The sequence below is a fragment of the Sander lucioperca genome, chromosome 12 (genome assembly GCF_008315115.2).
Source record: "Sander lucioperca isolate FBNREF2018 chromosome 12, SLUC_FBN_1.2, whole genome shotgun sequence".
NCBI classification, from domain to species: domain Eukaryota; kingdom Metazoa; phylum Chordata; class Actinopteri; order Perciformes; family Percidae; genus Sander; species Sander lucioperca.
Window position 1 is genome coordinate 15,608,932 of NC_050184.1, and position 18,381 is coordinate 15,627,312.

General features: G+C 37.4%; 1 protein-coding gene across 1 annotated transcript; it reads left to right on the forward strand.

Moving 5' to 3' along the window:
• The first annotated feature begins 11,385 nt into the window (after positions 1 to 11,385).
• si:dkey-8e10.3 (serine/threonine-protein kinase SBK1) lies at positions 11,386 to 16,960 on the forward strand. Its single transcript, XM_031286260.2, has 3 exons — positions 11,386 to 12,546; positions 13,460 to 13,662; positions 14,669 to 16,960. Exons 1-3 carry the CDS (start codon positions 12,285 to 12,287, stop codon positions 15,332 to 15,334), a joined length of 1,131 nt encoding a protein of 376 aa, XP_031142120.2. The 5' UTR covers positions 11,386 to 12,284; the 3' UTR covers positions 15,335 to 16,960.
• Positions 16,961 to 18,381: the final 1,421 nt, after the last annotated feature.

The following is an 18,381-nucleotide window of genomic DNA, read 5'->3' on the forward strand; positions in this document are numbered from 1 at the left end:
AAGCACTGCTATAACACACACAAGTTCACCATAATCTACAAAATAACTACTTACATGTGCACCCTCATTTAGAAGTCTCCCAGCTAATCCTGCCTTGTAACTGACCGAAGTTGTAGAAACAGCCTTTCTTTTACTGTCTATGGAGCTAGCTAGCTGACATGATCTACATCTGAGCTACTGGGCATGTGCAGTGCAATCAAAGATAGTACAGAAGAAGAAGAAGAAAAGAGGTCTCACTCTGTAGCTAAAACAGAGACCAGGTGAAAAGAGGAGCTGCAGCAGTGAGAGAGAGCGGTGCAGGACAACTAAAATATGGTGTTTTTAGAAAATTAAACCATGTAAACCTATTCTGGTACAACCTTAAAATACAATTATTAACCTGAAAATGAGCATAATATGGCTGCTTTAAGACTACGGTTGCGTCCGAAATCGCATACTCTGCACTATGTACTCAATATGTATACTATTGTAGAGCTGGGCGATATGGAGAAAATCAAATATGACAATATTTTTGACCAAATACGTCAATGTCGATATTGCGGCAATATTGTCAACACAATGAGATTTTTGATAAATAATCACCAATAATGTGGATACAATGACTAAGTGGGTAAAGGCAAATAATAAAACAGCTAGTAAGTCTGGTAAGTTCAGAAAATTATATCACCTTACTGTAATGTAGCTCTTTTGTCATATCACGATATTACGACATCCAGAATTTAAGATGATATCTAGCCTCATATATCAATGTCGATATAATATTGATATATTGCCCAGCCCTATACTATCATTCAACATACTTTTGGACGCATTGAGCTATAATTTTCACCGTCACTTCCTGAGAGCCTCCTTGCCGTTGAAGACACGTAACCATGGTAACTCCTGCCGACCTCCGCTCTAGCGGCATCGCCAGATAACACTTAAATAACTGAAAGAGGTGAATAACTAGACCAACAGACGTTTAAATATGTAGAAATGAAAATTAGAGCCTTATTGACGTTACAGAGCTCCTTGGTCTCTGTCCGTTTGTCTGTTATGATCGTTGTCGTTACTACCGCATTGCATTGTTTATTTATTGTTTATTTATGCCCGCGTAGTGTCCAGTATTGCATACTGTAATATTTTACTGGAAATATTATGCAATTCGCGTATTGGTTTCATACTAAGGTTTCGGCTATACAAAGAAATGTCACATACTGTTTTAGCGTACTTAATAGCATGTTGGTATGGAATTTTGGACGCAGCATATGTGAGACGGTCGACACCTCCAGGAAAAGTTAGTTAGTGGACCTTGAGTTGAAATTGTTCAGTTCAAATTCTTTACTTCAGGACCCATGGCATTGGCACAAGAAAGTAAACTTTTTAAAGATTTTATTTTCTATAGGTGCATATGCTTTGATTAATCTTAAATCATCTTCAGAGACTGACAAAATAATAATAATTCAAGATCCTCTTACTCGCTTGTTCTGCAACTTTCTACTGTATCACGCTGTCTTCATCAGCAGATGAATTTCTGTCAGATGTCATGGACCTGTAGATGTTCAAACTTTCCAATATTTGCTTTTCTTCATGGGACACAAAGATTCAGTCACTAAGGCCCGTGTTTCGTATTGCCTCTGAGTAATGCCACACTCCTACCAGCCAAGTTGACAGAATATATCAGCTACCATCAAGCTATTCTTAGAGATTCACTACACCAGACAAGACACATCTCTACTATTACAGTAGTTGTTTATACAACACAACACACAGTATCTAGCAACTTGGAAGTCCTCCGGGGATTACAGCCACTGTGCTGTGCCGGGATAGATTTCCAACGCTTTGCTTCCTGTAAAAGCTTTACGGAATCTGTGTGCCACCCTGTTACCCCATGATAGGAATAACTGAACAGGCATAGCGGGGACTCAGCCTCATTCCACACAATTATCTCAATTAACACCAGCCACAGAGCCTGCCGTAGGCTTGAGAGAACAGCATTGTGTGCATGCTGTTTTGGATTCATCAGATGGAAAAAAGCTGGAAGGAGGAGGGAAGCAAAAGAGAGAGTTCACGTTGTAACGTGACTCTGGTGTGACTGCCTTGGTTGTTGCTCCTCATTCCATTGTTTGATATTTGCCTTGGCAGGAACATGAGGCGCCTGTAAAACATGCATCATGAACATAACTTCTGTAAAACCTGATCATGACTTAGCCCACCAGTCATCGTATATTTATCTCTCCAGCCACCTGTGCTGCTATCACAGCTCAATTTGTCACTTGTCGACTCGTCCCTGTTAGGTTTTTGGAGAGGTTTTGCCCTAGAAGTACGGAGATTAGATGAGACATACAGCACCGTAGAGCAGTAGCCAATAGCATCAGTTTTAGTGAGCAATTACTCACAATATAAACAGTATTCCACTCTCTTTGTATTTTGGCAGGTTTGAATTGGCATGTTTAATAATCAACTCATAATTGCAGCTCTATCTTTCACTAAAGAATACAATAGGAAACTATTCATGTGTTGGCAAAATTAGCTGATTAACTGGAAAACTGAGTTCAGGCGTACAATTCTATTAAGCAGAAAGCTTTAACCATGAAGCGGCATGTCAGTTTGTAACCATATCTTAGCAGCCTGTCTTCACCCACTCTATCAACACTATGACTGCTGTAAAGCCCATTCCTTCACTCCATCCACTTACTAACCTTTCTATATTAAGGCCCACTGACCACCTCCCCATGTGTGACCAGTATAGCGCTGTACATACATATTCCATCAGAGGTATTCTGTAGTACATTACACATACACTACATAGTGAGCTCTGATTACTGTTTATTATGCACATACAGTACGACTTCTGTTCATGTTATATTATGTAGGATATTTTCCAGGAGGTTTGGAGGTATATATATATATATATATATGAACAGTTAGTACATGGATCATGACATGGTTTTGTTCATTTGTGTTATCATATTTATGTTGTGTTTATGCATATTAATTATTAAATGCGGTTAGCAATACACTAATGATCAGTTAAACTGTCCTTATATCTCCTTACAACAACATTATGCTGTGTTACAAACCATTTCCTAAGTGTCTCTATATTGCTTTTGAAGACTAATCATTGTGTAATCATGGATACTAAATCAACAATCAGGGATTACTGGTACATAATGACACAATCAAACATGTTTTAAAAGCTTTCACAAAGGGAAAGATTTTAAGAAGAATTAGTGTGTCTGACTTCAATAGGCAGAATTCCATAGTGTGGGAGCTCTAATAGGCAAAAGCCTGATCGCTCTTTGTGACAAACAAGATGCCTCTTGTCCCGGTAATGAGTCAAGCAGCAGCGTTTTGTTCCGACTGGAGATGGTGGAGGGAGCCTTGGCTGATACCTGAGTAAAGTGTGTTGCAATAAGTAAGCTGAGAATAGATATAAGCATGTACAACTTTTTGTAGATCAACAATTGATCAAAAATCCTTTTGGATTTTTCATTTTGGAGATTAACTTGAGCTAGAAGAAACACAACTGAACATTTTTGATTTTATCATCAAAATAGAGGTAAGCATCAAATATAATGCCAAGATTAGCACCAAAAGAATGGATGAAATTTGGGGGACCCAACAGAATGACCTCAGACTTATATGTGGACGATTATTCTAGTGGGTGTGATATTCATGAACCTTCAGAACTTTAAAAGCAGCAGCTGAAGAATGTATTTGGGCATGTTGTGTATGTACAAATGTGTGTGTGTGTGTGTGTGTGTGTGTGTGTGTGTGGATGTGTGTGTGTGTGTGTGTGTGTGTGTGTGTGTGTGTGTGTGTGTGTGTGTGTGTGAGTGAGAGAGACTACGATGGTTCAAGATGAAGCATTTGTCACCAAGAGTTGATCTGCATACATGCAGTTTCTCACGCCCAAGAACCCTATACCCAGAACCATTACTGGTGATTAATAAATCTTTTACTTCCACAACAGGTGCTTACACTTTTCACTCTTGGAGAATGAGTGAAACCATTCTCGCACACCATGCACAGGCACACAAGCTAAGCCACATGAAAAGAGTCTGTAAACTAGCCAAATGACTGAAACATGTACAGGCGATTTGTATACACAGAGTGAAGTCACATACTCACATAATGGCCGGGCCAGTGTTCAGAACAGCTGTCAGATATGTTTTGTGATAAGAGCGGCACTTTTGAAAATTATGACATGTTAATGTAATTTCCCAGGGCTAAATTTCTCAATCTTAACGTTCAAGTCTTGAACTAAACGTCATATGTCATCCGATCTCCTGTCTATTTGGCTATTGTTCAGAACAGCTGTGTGAGAGATGCAGTTTGTGAGGAATTCGCCATTCAAAACACTTGCTGTCTATTCTACTTACAGCTGGGAAAAAAAACATTCAGATCCTCAAGTAAAAGTAAAATACTTTTGAGGATAAGTTCAGTATTTATTTTTAGGCTAAAGTCTATCCTGTACCATTCACAGTGGTAGAAAGTGATGCATTAAAGCTGCTTTATCAATATTGAATAAATTAAGAATGAATGATTTGACTATGTAATGTTAAAGGGGTCACTGATAGTAACAAGCATTTATATAATTACCAGTTTGGTTGTTTTAGATTAAAAAAAACGACTTGGTTATGTGTAGGCATCAAAACTGCTTAGTTAAGTTTAGAAAAAGATTGTGGTTTGGGTTGAAATTAGTACATTTGTTAGTTCACTTCAGGTTAGGCACATGACGCAGAATGTGACCTAGTTCCATTTGTTCAGTAAAAATAAAAAAATAAAAAACCTTGCCATTTACTATTACAGTATTTTCTAACTTTCACACTTTGTCAGCTTTCTTCCTGCTTTGCTCCTGTCATAAGCACTATGGTCACTAGAAGGCATCTTCACTACAAACGTAAATATGAGTCGTACACTTGCGTAATTGCTGCTTGAACACAGAAATTATGGGGTTCGTTTTTCAGGGGAGGACTACCAAATGAAGCCAATCCTCATAGACCTCATAGGGCTATGATTCCTCAGCCTAGAGACCATTACAGGATGTGGGATATAAAAATGAAAAATAATATAAGAAAGAGAACACTGATGACAACTGGTAACCATGGTATTACAAGCACAGTCACATAGTCGCTGAGCTTGTTGGATGTGTTTAGCCTAGTAACTTGTCCTCTCCAAAATATCAGAGCATTCTGCTGATGCTCATAGAAGAAAGCTTATAATGTTTGGTCTTCAATTCCATCACTCTTGCTATATCATCAGCCTAATTTTTTTTGCATATATTCTTGTTTATATTGCAGGAGGATGTAAGCTATATAAGTGCCCTGGAAATCACAATGTCCGACTTCTACACCTGTTAAAAAGCACACAATACGCCACGTAAATAGAATATTTTTTTGAGTTGCTGCAAGGTGTAGTTCTTCACTGTTGATAGAGCTGACCTAGTTTCCTTTGCTTGGAGCTAAGCAAAGTTCATCACATCCCCAACCTATTTTTCATGTGGACGCACAGAGCTGAACTGACACTGATCTTCTGATCTGACTCTGTGTAGGATAGCAAACAAGCATAGTTTCCCAAATGTCAAAGTGTTAATTAATTAGGCACAAGGTCTAATCAGCTATGTCAGCAGAAAACAAACATTATTTTGGAAGCATTGGCCTCATTGCTCCTGATGAACTTTCCATGGTGTTGAGGCAAGAACAGTCATTAGTTGGAGTTAATATTCCCTCCAGTTTGTTTTGGAATTGATAGATGTGGCTTCATTTTCACTGCATGTCAAAAACAAGAACGTTTTGAATACCTCTCTAATATTAATCATGGAAAATAGCAATACTCATCTCACTGATATCCCTGAACTGTTATAACTATAGTGTATGGTGTATCTTCTTAAAATTGATCTCAACATGTTTGCCAAAGGAACTGCAAGAACTTCTGGTTTGTCAGTTATAACAGCCCCGTAATTTAATTCCTGTGAGACTATGATGACAGCAGAGGTATCGTGATGGCATGGAAAGTTAGGATATGGAACCCGTCTGGTGCCTTGAAGACTACTCTGAATCATCTTGGGATGTAAAAGATTTCAAATATGATGTGAGCCCATGTCTGTGGTGACAAGGTAACATGATGATCACAAACTTCAAAACACACTCCACAACATCACTTTAATCTCCAATGGCAGCCTCACACAGCCTGACCAAGCGCTGGGGAGGGTTGCTATGTTGTAAGTGGGCTGCTACAGAGCATAGCAGGATTCTGTAGTTTGAAAAGTGGGAATGGTTTTAATTAGTATGAATTTCATTCAAAAGTTAAATAACACCACTAATGTAAAAATAAGATGTGGAATATTTAAGGTTTTTTGAAAAAGTAATTATTGGCTTTAAGAGTTCAATAATGCCAAAAGATGTAGAAAATTGTACGGGTTTATTAATTCTCCAGCTGAAAGTATGAGTATGTCCAAAAAAGTCATATTATAGTATGTCTAAAAAAAGTCATAAAAAGTCTAGTACATTATGTCAGAAAAAGTCATAAAAAGTCATAGTTTAGTATGTTGAAGAGTAATAGTATAGAAGGTCGAAATAAGTTATAAAGTTGTAGTATACTATGTGGAAAAATCAAAAAATCAAAAGTAAAGTTTGTCGAAAAAAGTCATGAAAAAGTCATAATGTAGTATGTCGTATAGTATTTGCTGCATATCATTCCCCCTCTCTCTCCCCCTTCAAGTCTAAGCTTTTCTATCAAATAAGGGACTAAAATGCCAAAACAAATCTTAAAAAGAACAAAGGCATAGTATATTATGTTGAAAAAAGTCATAGTATAGTATTTTTTTTAAAAACTCATTAAAAATGATAGTTTAATATGTTGAAAAAAGTCATAGTATAGAATGTCGAAAAAAGTGATAAAAAAAGTCATAGTATAGTGTGTCGAAAAAAATATCATTGTATAGTTTATTGAAAAAAGTCATAGTATAGAATGTCGAAAAAGTAATAAAAAGTCATAATATAGTATGTCGAAAAAGTCATAAGAAGTTATAGTATAGTATGTTGAAAAAAGGGTTAAAAAAGTCACAGTACAGTATGTTCGAAAAAAGTCATAGTATACTGTGTCAAAAAGTGATATATAAAAGTCATAGTATAGTATGTCAAAGAAAGTCTGGAAGAACATCCAAACTCCATACAACTATGCTAACCACTAAGCCACCGTTACACCAAATAAAGTAAGTTGAAAACAGTATCGTATGTCAAAAAAGCCATTAAAAAGTCATAGTATTTTATGTCCAAAAAGTCATATTAAAATGTAATAGAATAGTATGTCCAAAAAGTCATATTATAGTATGTCGGAAATAGTGTAGTGATAAAAAGATGTAGTATAGTATGACGAAAAAACTCATAAAAAAGTCAACGTGTAGTATGTTGAAAAAAGTCATAGTATAGTATGTCAAAAAAAAGTGGTAAAAAAAGTCATAGTATTGCATGTCCAAAAAAGTCATAGTATAATATATCGGAAAAAAAGTGATAAAAAAGTTGTAGTATACTATGACGACAAAAGTCATAAAAAGTCATAGTATAGTATGTCGAAAAAAAAGTGATAAAAAGATTTTGTAAAGTATGACAAAAAAAGTCATAAAAAGTCATAGTATTGTATGTCGAAAAAAAGTGATAAAAAGATGTATTATTGCATGTCCAAAAAAGTCATTGCATAGTATGTCAAAAAACATCATAGTAAGGTATGTCGAAAAAAATCCTAAAATGTCAGAGTATAGTATGTCGAAAAAGTCAGAATAGCATGTCGAAAAAAGTCATAGTATAGTATGTTGAAAAAAGTGATAAAAAAAAGTCATAGTATAGTATGTCAAAAAAAGTGGTAAAAAAAGTCATAGTATACTATGTCATCTAAAGTCTGGAAGAACATACAAACTCCATACAAAAAGGCTCAGCCCGGACTGGGTATCCCAGGGGTCACAATATGCAGTGCCTACATGCTGGTGCCAGTTTTGGGCTGTGCTAACCTCTAAGCCACCATGACACCACCAGTTTAAAACAGCATTAGCATAGTATGTAGAAAAAAAGCCATAAAAAGTTGTAGTAAAGTGTTTAAAAAGAAGTCATAGTATAGTATGTCAAAAAAATGGTAAAAAAGTCATAGTATAGTATTTCCAAAAAAGTCAGTAATGCATCTCAAAAATGTCATAGTATAGGATGTTGAAAAAAGTCATAGTATATAGTATGTCAAAAAAAATTATAAAAAGTTGTACAGTAGTCGAAAAAAAGTCATCTCATAGTATTTCCAAAAAAAGTGATTAAAAAGTCATAGTGTAGTATGTTGAATAATAGTGATAAAAACGTAGTATAGCATGTCAGATAAAGTCCGGAAGAACATGCAAACTCCATACAAAAAGGCTCAGCACAAACTGGGGATTGAACCAGCAGTCAGTGTCTACACTGCCTACATGCTGGTACCAGTTTTGGGCTGTGCTAACTACTAAGCCACCAGGACACCAAATATAGTGAATTGAAAACAGTAATAGCATACTATGTCGAAAAAAAAGCCATAAAAGTCATAGTATTGCGTGTCAAAAAAGTATAGTATGACGAAAAAAAGTCATAGTATAGTATGTCGAAAGAAAAGTGATAAAGAAGTTAAAGTATAGCATGTCGAAACAAAGTGATAAAAAAGTTGTAGGATAGTATGACAAAAAAAAGTCACATAAAGTCACAGTATAGCTTGTTGAAAAAAGTGATAAAAAAGTCATAGTATAGTATGTCGAAAATTGTCATAGTATAGTCTGTCAAAAAATCATAGCATAGTCATAGTATAGTATATCTAAAAAAGTCATTAAAAAGTCATATCATAGTATGTCAAAAAAAAAGTCATAGTATAGTATTTCAAAAACAAAGTGATAAAAAGTCATAGTATAGTATTTCAAAAACAAAGTGATAAAAAGTCATGTCCAACAAAGTGATAAAAAGTCATAGTTTAGTATGTCGGAAATAGTCATATATTTCCTGTTTGTGTCTCATTTCTGCTTCCGGTTAGTCACCCTGAAGAACGTGTTGGTGCATGTTTTTACTTTTTGCTATGCATTGGTCGACTCAATAAAGGCTTTTTAACCTTTTTCTTCAACAAGAGTGCCTTGGTTTTCACACTGTTATGATGCTATAATGAGCTAGTTAGAAAAATTAGAACCTCAGTATATCCTAATATCCAACCACTTCCCTTGGATGGGTCTCCCAAATCATCTCAACTTTATACCAGTTATTTCCAACGTAATGACCTTTGTAGCAGTTGGGAAAGCCAGCAGCCCTGGACTGCAGTGACTGACACCTCATTGACCCACCGCAGCCCTGCAGAGGCAAATACACCAAAAGTATCTGTTTCTTTGTATCATTAGACCTGCTCGTTTGGAGCTTGGTGCCCCCAGAATAACTACCATGGATCCCAGTGTTGAGTGAGTTCACAGTAAATAAAACACAGGCCAACACACACATGCACACACACACACACACACATACACACAGGTGCAGATAACAACCTCCCATTAGGCCTGCCCGAGTTGTAGTTACACCCCAGGGGATTTGTATGTATGAGTACCACAGCTTGAGTGCATTCATGGCTTCGAGTTCAGCGCCATTAATGCATTTTATTTGAATTTTTTTGCAGATGAGATCATTTTGTATTTTGCAGATGGTCCGGAGGGATGGGTGAAGGTTAGGTTTAGGCATGAGGAGTGAGATTGGTTTAGGCTAGGGTAAGAATATCTAGGTAAGCCAATCAGAGGCATAGTAGGATGGGTCATGCCTTCGCCCGTCTCTCTAAAGGACATGATTTGGACCAAATGTGAAATGGCACCTGTATTACAGTAACCATGTGCAGTAAAGTACCAGTGTATACGATACAACATTGCAAAATTGGTGTTAATCTCTGTTAGTATATGTGGTGCAATGTGTAATCTAATCAGAGCATCAGACCCGTAACAAAGTGGCAACAAATCCCTGCATTAAGGTCAATGGTGGAGGAGAGATTCAGAATAGTAGCAATACCACACTGTGAAAAAAACTAAATCATAATTAAGTCCTGTATGGAATTGCATTAGCTTTAGTAGTAGTGGTAGTAGTAGTAGTTGTTGTTGCTGTGTTATAAGTATCAAAAATAAGCATTTTACTGCTGTATCTGTGTCACAGTAAGATGGAGCTAATTGTACATACTCTTGGGTAGTTCTTTGTAAAGTAGCACATATAGCTTTCAAATAAATGTGGTACAGAGTTTCCCTCTGAACTTTAATGGATGAGCAAGGGTAGTGTTGTTGATATAATAATATAGTAGATAATAGTTAATATATTAAAGATCACTGGAAGGTGGGTTGTGGTGCCCAGAGGCACTTTTGAATCTATTGCTCCCAATGCTTAGAATAAGTTAAATGCAGCAGTCGTGCTTTAGGTCTTGTAGCTCCACAATGTACTCAAGTGTGTGCGCACATGTCTGTTAGTGGTGACAGACCCATGAATCTGTCACAGAAGTTATTAAGAAATATGGGAATGACACTTGTTATCTGTATATCAATGCTTTGCATATTCATTACATATACATACCGTACATGTGATCAGACTGTATATAGGCCACTCTGTGTGTGCATGTGTGTGTGTGTGTGTGTGTGTGTGTGTGTGTGTGTGTGTGTGCGTGCATACGTGCGTATGCCCTTTGCAGAGGCAGTTTGTAATCAGCTGTCAAAGTGGGCTCTGTCCCCATCGCAGCAGTTGAGAGCAGAGCTGCGTGTTGGGCAGCGAAAAGCTCTCAAGTCAACTCTGCACGCCTATCCATGCACAAACACCAACACCAGCAGCAAAGGTGGAGGACGGACAGGACAGACATTCAACCGGCACTTCTACAGCATATTAATTAGCTGTATTTTTTCAGCTGTACACATGGTGGTGTGACTGTGAGCGCGTCATTTTGTGTGTTTGGTTTGCCTGTTTTTAGACTCCAGTGATTTTATTGGGAACCAATTGAAAAAAAGGTAAGACTTGAAACTGATCAATATCTAATCATGGTAAATATATGGGGATATCAAATACTACTACTATTGAATGCCATTACTGCTACTGCTGTTTCTTTCCACATCTTATATCAAGTTATTATGTGATGGAAAATGTTATTTAAGAAATAAAGGATTTAAGGTTGTTTTTGTTGTTTTGTGTATGTGTGGCATACATATTCAGGCTGTACTAAAAGATGAATGTGAATTTTTTATATATATTTCTTGAAGCTGCACTTTCATATGGCTAATGTACTTGCACTTACTACTTGTTGTCTGGAGTTTGAACCTTCAGGGTTGAAAGCACTTAATTGTAATCCGCTTTGGATAAAAGCATCAGCTAAATGACATGTAATGTAATGTAATGAGGTAAGAGATAAAGATAGAGTAAAAAAAATCTGAATGAGTAAAAATAGAAAATGTACATGTGTCACAACTGTAAGCAAAGTACTAAATTAAATTAGCAGAGGATAACGTGCTAGAGAAGGCTGAGGATAAACAGAACAGCGTGACAGAGGTCAGAGGACCGAGTTCAACATCCTAACGTGCTGAGGAAAGATGCTTTTTCTGGCTACAAAGGTCTATTGCCAGAGCATAGAAATAAAACAGAAATGAAGACAGGAAAATTCTATTCACCTTTAAATGCAATAATGAGGGTAATAATGGAAGTTAGCTGTTTTTATGCTTCCTTTCATCCTTGGTACACGTCTTAGCCATTAGTCCACCAAGACCAGGACCCAATAATGCTAATCTAAGGGTCAATCTAGCAGTCGCTTTTAATCTTTTAAATTACATAACAGAAGCGCATAGTACAAGTAAGACAGGAAATATTCTTAGATAAATAAAAAATCAAATACAATTTCATTGTCATTTGATAAATTAGATAATAATGAGATACATTTGCATTTTTCACTTTTAGGGATAGATAAAGGGATAAACACACTACAGTTTAGCTATTCTTAGGATCGGGTCATACTCGAACCTAACTAGTTTGTTTATTTGTTCTGAATGGCCACGGTGGAAGGTGTCGTGTGTTGCCAACTGTCATGATATTGTTTAAATATGGGGATAACAGTCTCTAGACAGACATTCAAATCCTGCTTTTTTTCTCACCTCCACACTGCCAACCCCAACCCCTATTATTTAACATAATTTTTATTCATTGACTATTTTATTTAAACGGAAAGCATTGACAGTTGGCATTTTAAGCAGTAATTTGTTTTATTAGTTTTGATCTGTAAATGCTTATTTTGTGGTGCAATATATTTCAATGAGTATGCGCCTTATGGCAGTCTATAATCTGTATGTGTTGTTAGCCCTAAGATTTGTGGAAAAGTATTTGTTTTGTCCTGTCCATGTGTGGGTGCAGATGATTGAGCTGGGCCTCGCTGACGGCAGTCTGATCGACGAGCTGATGGAGCTGACGGCACAGAGCCTCAGTCAGCTGGAGATCCAGGAACGTTTCAACATCATCAAGGAGATCGGCCGAGGGAAATACGGCAAAGTGCTGCTGGTCACACATCGCTTCAGGGGTATGACTGCGCTTTGATTTCTAATCTGTTTCAGTAGAGAATAACCTTATAGCAATTTATTATTATCACCAATTAAAGCAATATAATAATGTTGATAAAATCTTTTACACTTGCTGATCTGAATCCCATTTTTTCCCCAGAAAAAAAGCAAGGAGTTAATGTGTTTAATGTGTCTTTGATTGACACAAATTGGTTTCTAAATAAAATAGCTCACTACCAAATGTTTAAGCCATGTTTTTTGTCAGAAACTGAACAAATGAAGTTGTTTTTCAAATTAAGTTCTTTGTCTAATTTGTCTAATTTGTTTAATTTGTTTTCTTTTTTGTAACTGTCAGCCCAGTTACAATTTTGCATATGTACTAGAATCCAAAAAAAGAGGCGAGCAATCCAATCTACGAAAATAAATAACTTTCCAAAACTTTCATGGCAATGCAAATTGGTTGTAATTCATAGCACACAAACAGAGAGGAAGATACATTTACAGAGCAATCACAGTGAACAGGAGAGAGGTGGGAAAAGTAGGCTACTATTTGAAAAAAGAGATCTTGCACTCTTCAGAATGGATGGGAACCTCAAACTCTAGGTGACCCTGAGAAAATGAGAGACAAGCCAAAGTGGAGCAATGGGAGAGCAGAATGAAGAGCATGAGCTGGCATGAGGCTGGCTGGCCCGAGGCTTTGAATTTGAAAACCATTGGAAAAGTTCCATTTTAATTGGGGGGTAGTGACCTGGGTGACAATTAAGATTTGTAGAAAAGCCATGCTACAGTATATTAGGTAATTATTACAGCATACAGTGAATATCTTAAATCAGCACAGTGTCACTGAAGTGGTCATACATATTTGTACTTCATTTCTCTAGTAAGACATAGAAGATGTGCATGAACAGTGATATTAATAGCCACAGTCTGCAGGGACTCCCATGGCCTTGAAAGTGATGCCCAAAGCCTCGACTAAGCTCCAGGGCTTTCTGCGAGAGTACTGCATCTCCTTACACCTGTCCTGCCACCCCTGCATCGTGGGCCTCTTTGGCATTGCCTTCCAGTCTAATGAGCACTACTGCTTTGCCCAGGAGCTTGTCATTGGGAGGGACCTGTTTGCTGTCATCCAGCCAAAGGTGAGTCAAACACTGGCAAACAAGGCTAAAACACTAAGACTACAGCCATGCTAGCAGTGCTTTGAGATAAATGCTAATGTCAGCTTTCTTACATGCTCACATTGTCGAAACTGACATGTTTGTCTTAAGAGGTAGAATGTCCATACCAATTTATCCAATTGTTGTTGAGGTAGGGCCTCTTTTTCTCTAATTGAAAATGTTGGTATTGGCAGTAATAGACTCATTCGAAATTCTAAAGTCAAAGTATAATCAGAATTACTTAAAGTCTCTTCAGAGAGGATCCAATTTTGACTATGGTAATTTATAATCCTCAGTAGACCACCAAAGTCATTAGGATTCATCCTCTGGGCACCAGGAATATCTGTGAAAAAGTTAATGTCAATAAATCCAATAGTTGGTGGCGCTAGAGAACATAAAAATACAAAAACATAAGAGGATCACCAAGGCATTAGGATTCATCCTCTGGGGCCATGAATGTCTGTACAAACCTTCATGTTAATTCAACCAATTGCCAACCGACAACTGACAACCAACAACTGACCGACACATCAATATTTCAATGCCTATGCCGCTAGTGTGGCTAAAAAACAATGGCATGCATAGTATGGTGGGAGAAACATTTGGCTTAATCCAAATGTCGAGACCTCAGTGCTTTTGTAAACATTACTAGTGCCTAAAGCTGTCAAAATCCACAATTCATGAAGTCTGAATGGGGTTCATGTGGACCTTCTACAGACTTTTCTTTTTACATAAAAACAGAGTAGGAAAGAGTACCAGAATTTTGAAGGCCTACTCAAGTAAAATTACTATTACTTAAAAAAAAAAATTAGTGATTCCACTGTTGAATAAAAAAAACAAGCATCTTTAGGCTACAATAAATTGCATTAAATGTCAATGTATAAATTAGTGGAACAATATCAGCAACATGAGCCCTTATGTCCAATATCCTGCGACCTTTGAAAGTGACACAAAGAGCCCTATCCCTTCTTTTATTTGATTGTTCTAGGTGGGTATCCCAGAATCTTCGGTAAAACGTTGTGTCCTCCAGATAGCCAGTGCTTTGGAGTTCATCCACAGCCATGGTCTGGTTCACCGTGATGTCAAGCCTGAAAACATCCTCCTGTTGGACAATCACTGCTGCCAGGTCAAGTTGGCAGACTTCGGCCTGGCTCAGAAGAGAGGCACTCTGATTCGCTTCATCACAGGAACCCTTCCTTACATGGCCCCAGAGCTTTGTACAGTGGCCCTGATGGAGGGCCAAAAAGAAGTGACCGCTCCTCCACTTAGCGTGGAGCCAAGTCTGGACACCTGGGCCTTCGGTGTCGTTATCTTCTGCATCCTTACGGGGTATTTCCCCTGGGAGCGCTGCATGGACTCGGACGACTTCTATCAGGAGTTTGCAGACTGGTGCAGAATGAAGGAGAGACCAAACACTGAGGAGGACATTCCTCCTTTGTGGAAAAGGTTCACTCCAGAAGCCATGGAAATGTTTGGTAAGCTCCTGGCTCTGGATGTAGGAAAGAGGTGTACAGTGGGGGAAGTGAGCACGTATGTGGAGAAAGACTGGCTTAAGAAGGTACATGGGATTGAGCAGCAGCAGACAGCAGAAAGAAACAGTGCCTCTGGGAATAATCCTGGGCATTGCGAGGTGGAAATACAGCCTAATACATAGTCACAGACTGAATAAAAAAAAAAAAATCTATAGCTTCTATATGCCTAGAAAGCATGTTAAATATACAATTATAGGTGGAAACAGTAGTATTATGTCTTCTGTGGCTCTGGAGGGAGCTGTCCATAGTTAAAAAAAATACAATAACCCTGATGATGTTAGGGTTATCTTGGATTGGACTTTAAACCTAACATTTTTAACAGAAAGCCTGCATTACAAACTTGACACATAGGGTTTGAAAGAATTGTACACACTTGCATTGTGGGAATGTAGGATCCAGTGGGTTTGGAGCTTGACTAAAAGTCAGGACGTCTCAGCCTCTGCTGCACCATTCTCTTTCAATCTGTGTCTTGTGAGTCCCCCAACTCTATTGAAATGCAATACTAAAATCCTGGCGTACCCCTTTAAAGGTGCTGTACTCAAAATACTGAAAAAAGTGGTATGGGATTGCCTCCACACGGCTCTCACAGACTGTTCTCCGACTTGTCAAATAATTACCCTTTGTCACAGCCCTCAGCGTCTGGTACCGACGCACAAGGCAGTCACATGCACTAATATTCATGCACAGCCGAAGAACAAAGACCAGAGATGCTCAAAATACATTACACACAGAGGGAGCGTGACTTCATTCTCTGCTCAGGACGCCATTATTCCACTATTATCTTTACATAGCAAATATTTGTTTACTGCTATATCAATGTTCTGAATGTAGAGTACAGCCCCTTTAGTACAACACCATAATAAATGTACTTTCTCATGTACTAATAAATGTAATTTCCAACCACTGTTGAATTATTAGGTACAACACATATACTGGTATAACATGACAAAAAAATGACCCATTAAGTGGGACTACATTTTTATGAACCATGTTTTTTTTCATGATTTCGTAAAATTTGCTTTGTTTTTTATAGTTGTTCTTCAGTATAAAGTTCTGCTCAAGTATGTACAACTGGATTTCAGTGTCACCTTCTTCTCTGTTCTGAGTACATGAGTACAAATTACAACCTTTTACCATAGACTAAAGTACATGGCTGCAAACAAATCTATTGTTTCTTGTACTGGGATTGTAGTGGTGCATAAGGAGTAAAACGGGGTGTTGTGGACAGCAATTACATAAATTATTTTGTCACCCTTTGGCATATGTTTCCAGATATTGCTGTGATCTGCATGCATCAGGCAGCACATGCTCATTTATTGCAAAAAGCATCTGGAGTGCAACAGGCTGCTGTTGTGCATTCTGACCTTCTGCCCAGGGTGGCGCTGTTGTTTCAAGTTATCACATAGAACTTTAAGTAAAAGCAGTGCAGCTCTATCTAGGTTTCACCTATGTTGCTGCACAAACTGATACAAATTGTTGAGAGTTTTAACGTGGATTGTTTATTTATAATAATCATTTTAATATACAGTATAACTTTGATATACAGGATGTGTTATTTGATGTCAGCTATGTGTGGAATTAGCATATTGTCCCGATTACTTGCAAGTCAACTAACAATATTTTTCTCAACTGCAACACATTTAACAGTCTGACATTTAATATAGATGCAGGATGCATGTTAATATATATTGATCAACAAGTGAAGTTCATGAATGTTAAACTATTTATGAACTGATTTTTTGTTATATTTTATTTTTATAGAGATTTTGTAATTCAATCTTTGATTATAATGAGACAATAATGAGTTTGACATAACAAAAACAATGAAAATATATATATATATATATATAACAGTATGATAGATATATTGAAAATAAAAAATGATATATAAAAAATATAAAGCGTGAGCAGCTGATGACATACGTGTTTCTGTAAACAGTTTAATCAATCATCCAGACTTTCTTTGCACTTTTCATGCATAGAAAATATAATACAAAGTGCATCACAGAAACCACACAAAGCAATGAGTGGCTTTGTAACTGATAAAACACTCAATAATAACAACATTCACTGAAAATAAAAACAGGAGCTGAGGAAACGCAATCATAAATATCATTTTACTGTGAGGAGACGCCAGAAGCAGTTGTTACCATACCCCTACACTTCACATGATTGCTGTATGTTAATGTTACAGCGGTGTGAGAGCATAAATTAGAATCATGCATCCATCCACTTAGTTGTGCTCTTTTCATCCATTCTCTTGGGCTGATATCATATTACCCTCTTTGAAGTTAGACCCATGACCTACGTCAGATTTCTGCGTCTGTCTCACTCAGTTTTTAACCCCCTTTCACCTACTTTACTGACCTTCTTCAACCCCTTTACATTAATAATCTCTTGACAATCTGCCGCAGCTGGCTCTCCACTGATGGATGTCCTGCTTTTGTCCGAGTATAAAGGACGCCACAGGTGCTTTCAGGATGGGACATGAACCCAACTAAGGGGGGCAGACCCAAACTTGGCAGGGGGCCTGGACCTGGTTATCCCCCTCATGTGTTAAAGCATGTTTAGGGCATTACACTAACCAGGGTCATCTTTCAGTTGACCCCTAGTCATACAAACAGATAATACAGCCAGAAAATCTGACCACAAAGCCCTCTGTGCTGGCGTTTACACACATACAGTAGCCGACCCAGTGTTTAAAAAGATTAAAACAATATTTTGCATACCTATTCAGTGTAACACAACATTACAATCAGGGTATAATAATCTTGTGCACTTTAAACATCTTGCCTTACGGAAGAAAGAAGAATAAAATATACATTCTTTACGTGTTTCAATGCATATTTTTTCTCACTGTGTTGCATATGAGTGAGAGATTATGCTTTCCTGCTAAATCTAACAGTCTAAAAATTCATAATTTTAATGGTAGACTGAACAGATAAGCATACATGGAATTTACAGGAAACTTCATCAACACGAGAATCAGGTCTTATCATCACACCATTTCCTTTGCCTGCCAAATAAAGATAGTTTGGTGCTGTTATGAAAGGCACTGTGGTCATGGACTTTCCCCTTTATCTTATCTACAAGGCTGTCATGCTTCTGATACTTGACAACTAACAGAAAACAACACATCATCGTGCACTGTGACAGATAGTTACACATG

What these genes read in the sequence shown, in the direction of transcription:
- si:dkey-8e10.3 (XM_031286260.2), top strand. Translation starts at nt 12,285, where the DNA reads ATGAGTATGCGCCTTATGGCAGTCTATAATCTGTATGTGTTGTTAGCC. An exon ending in GGTCACACATCGCTTCAGGG is followed by an intron (nt 12,547 to 13,459) that starts GTATGACTGCGC and finishes CACAGTCTGCAG; the next exon opens with GGACTCCCATGGCCTTGAAA. An exon ending in TTGCTGTCATCCAGCCAAAG is followed by an intron (nt 13,663 to 14,668) that starts GTGAGTCAAACA and finishes TGATTGTTCTAG; the next exon opens with GTGGGTATCCCAGAATCTTC.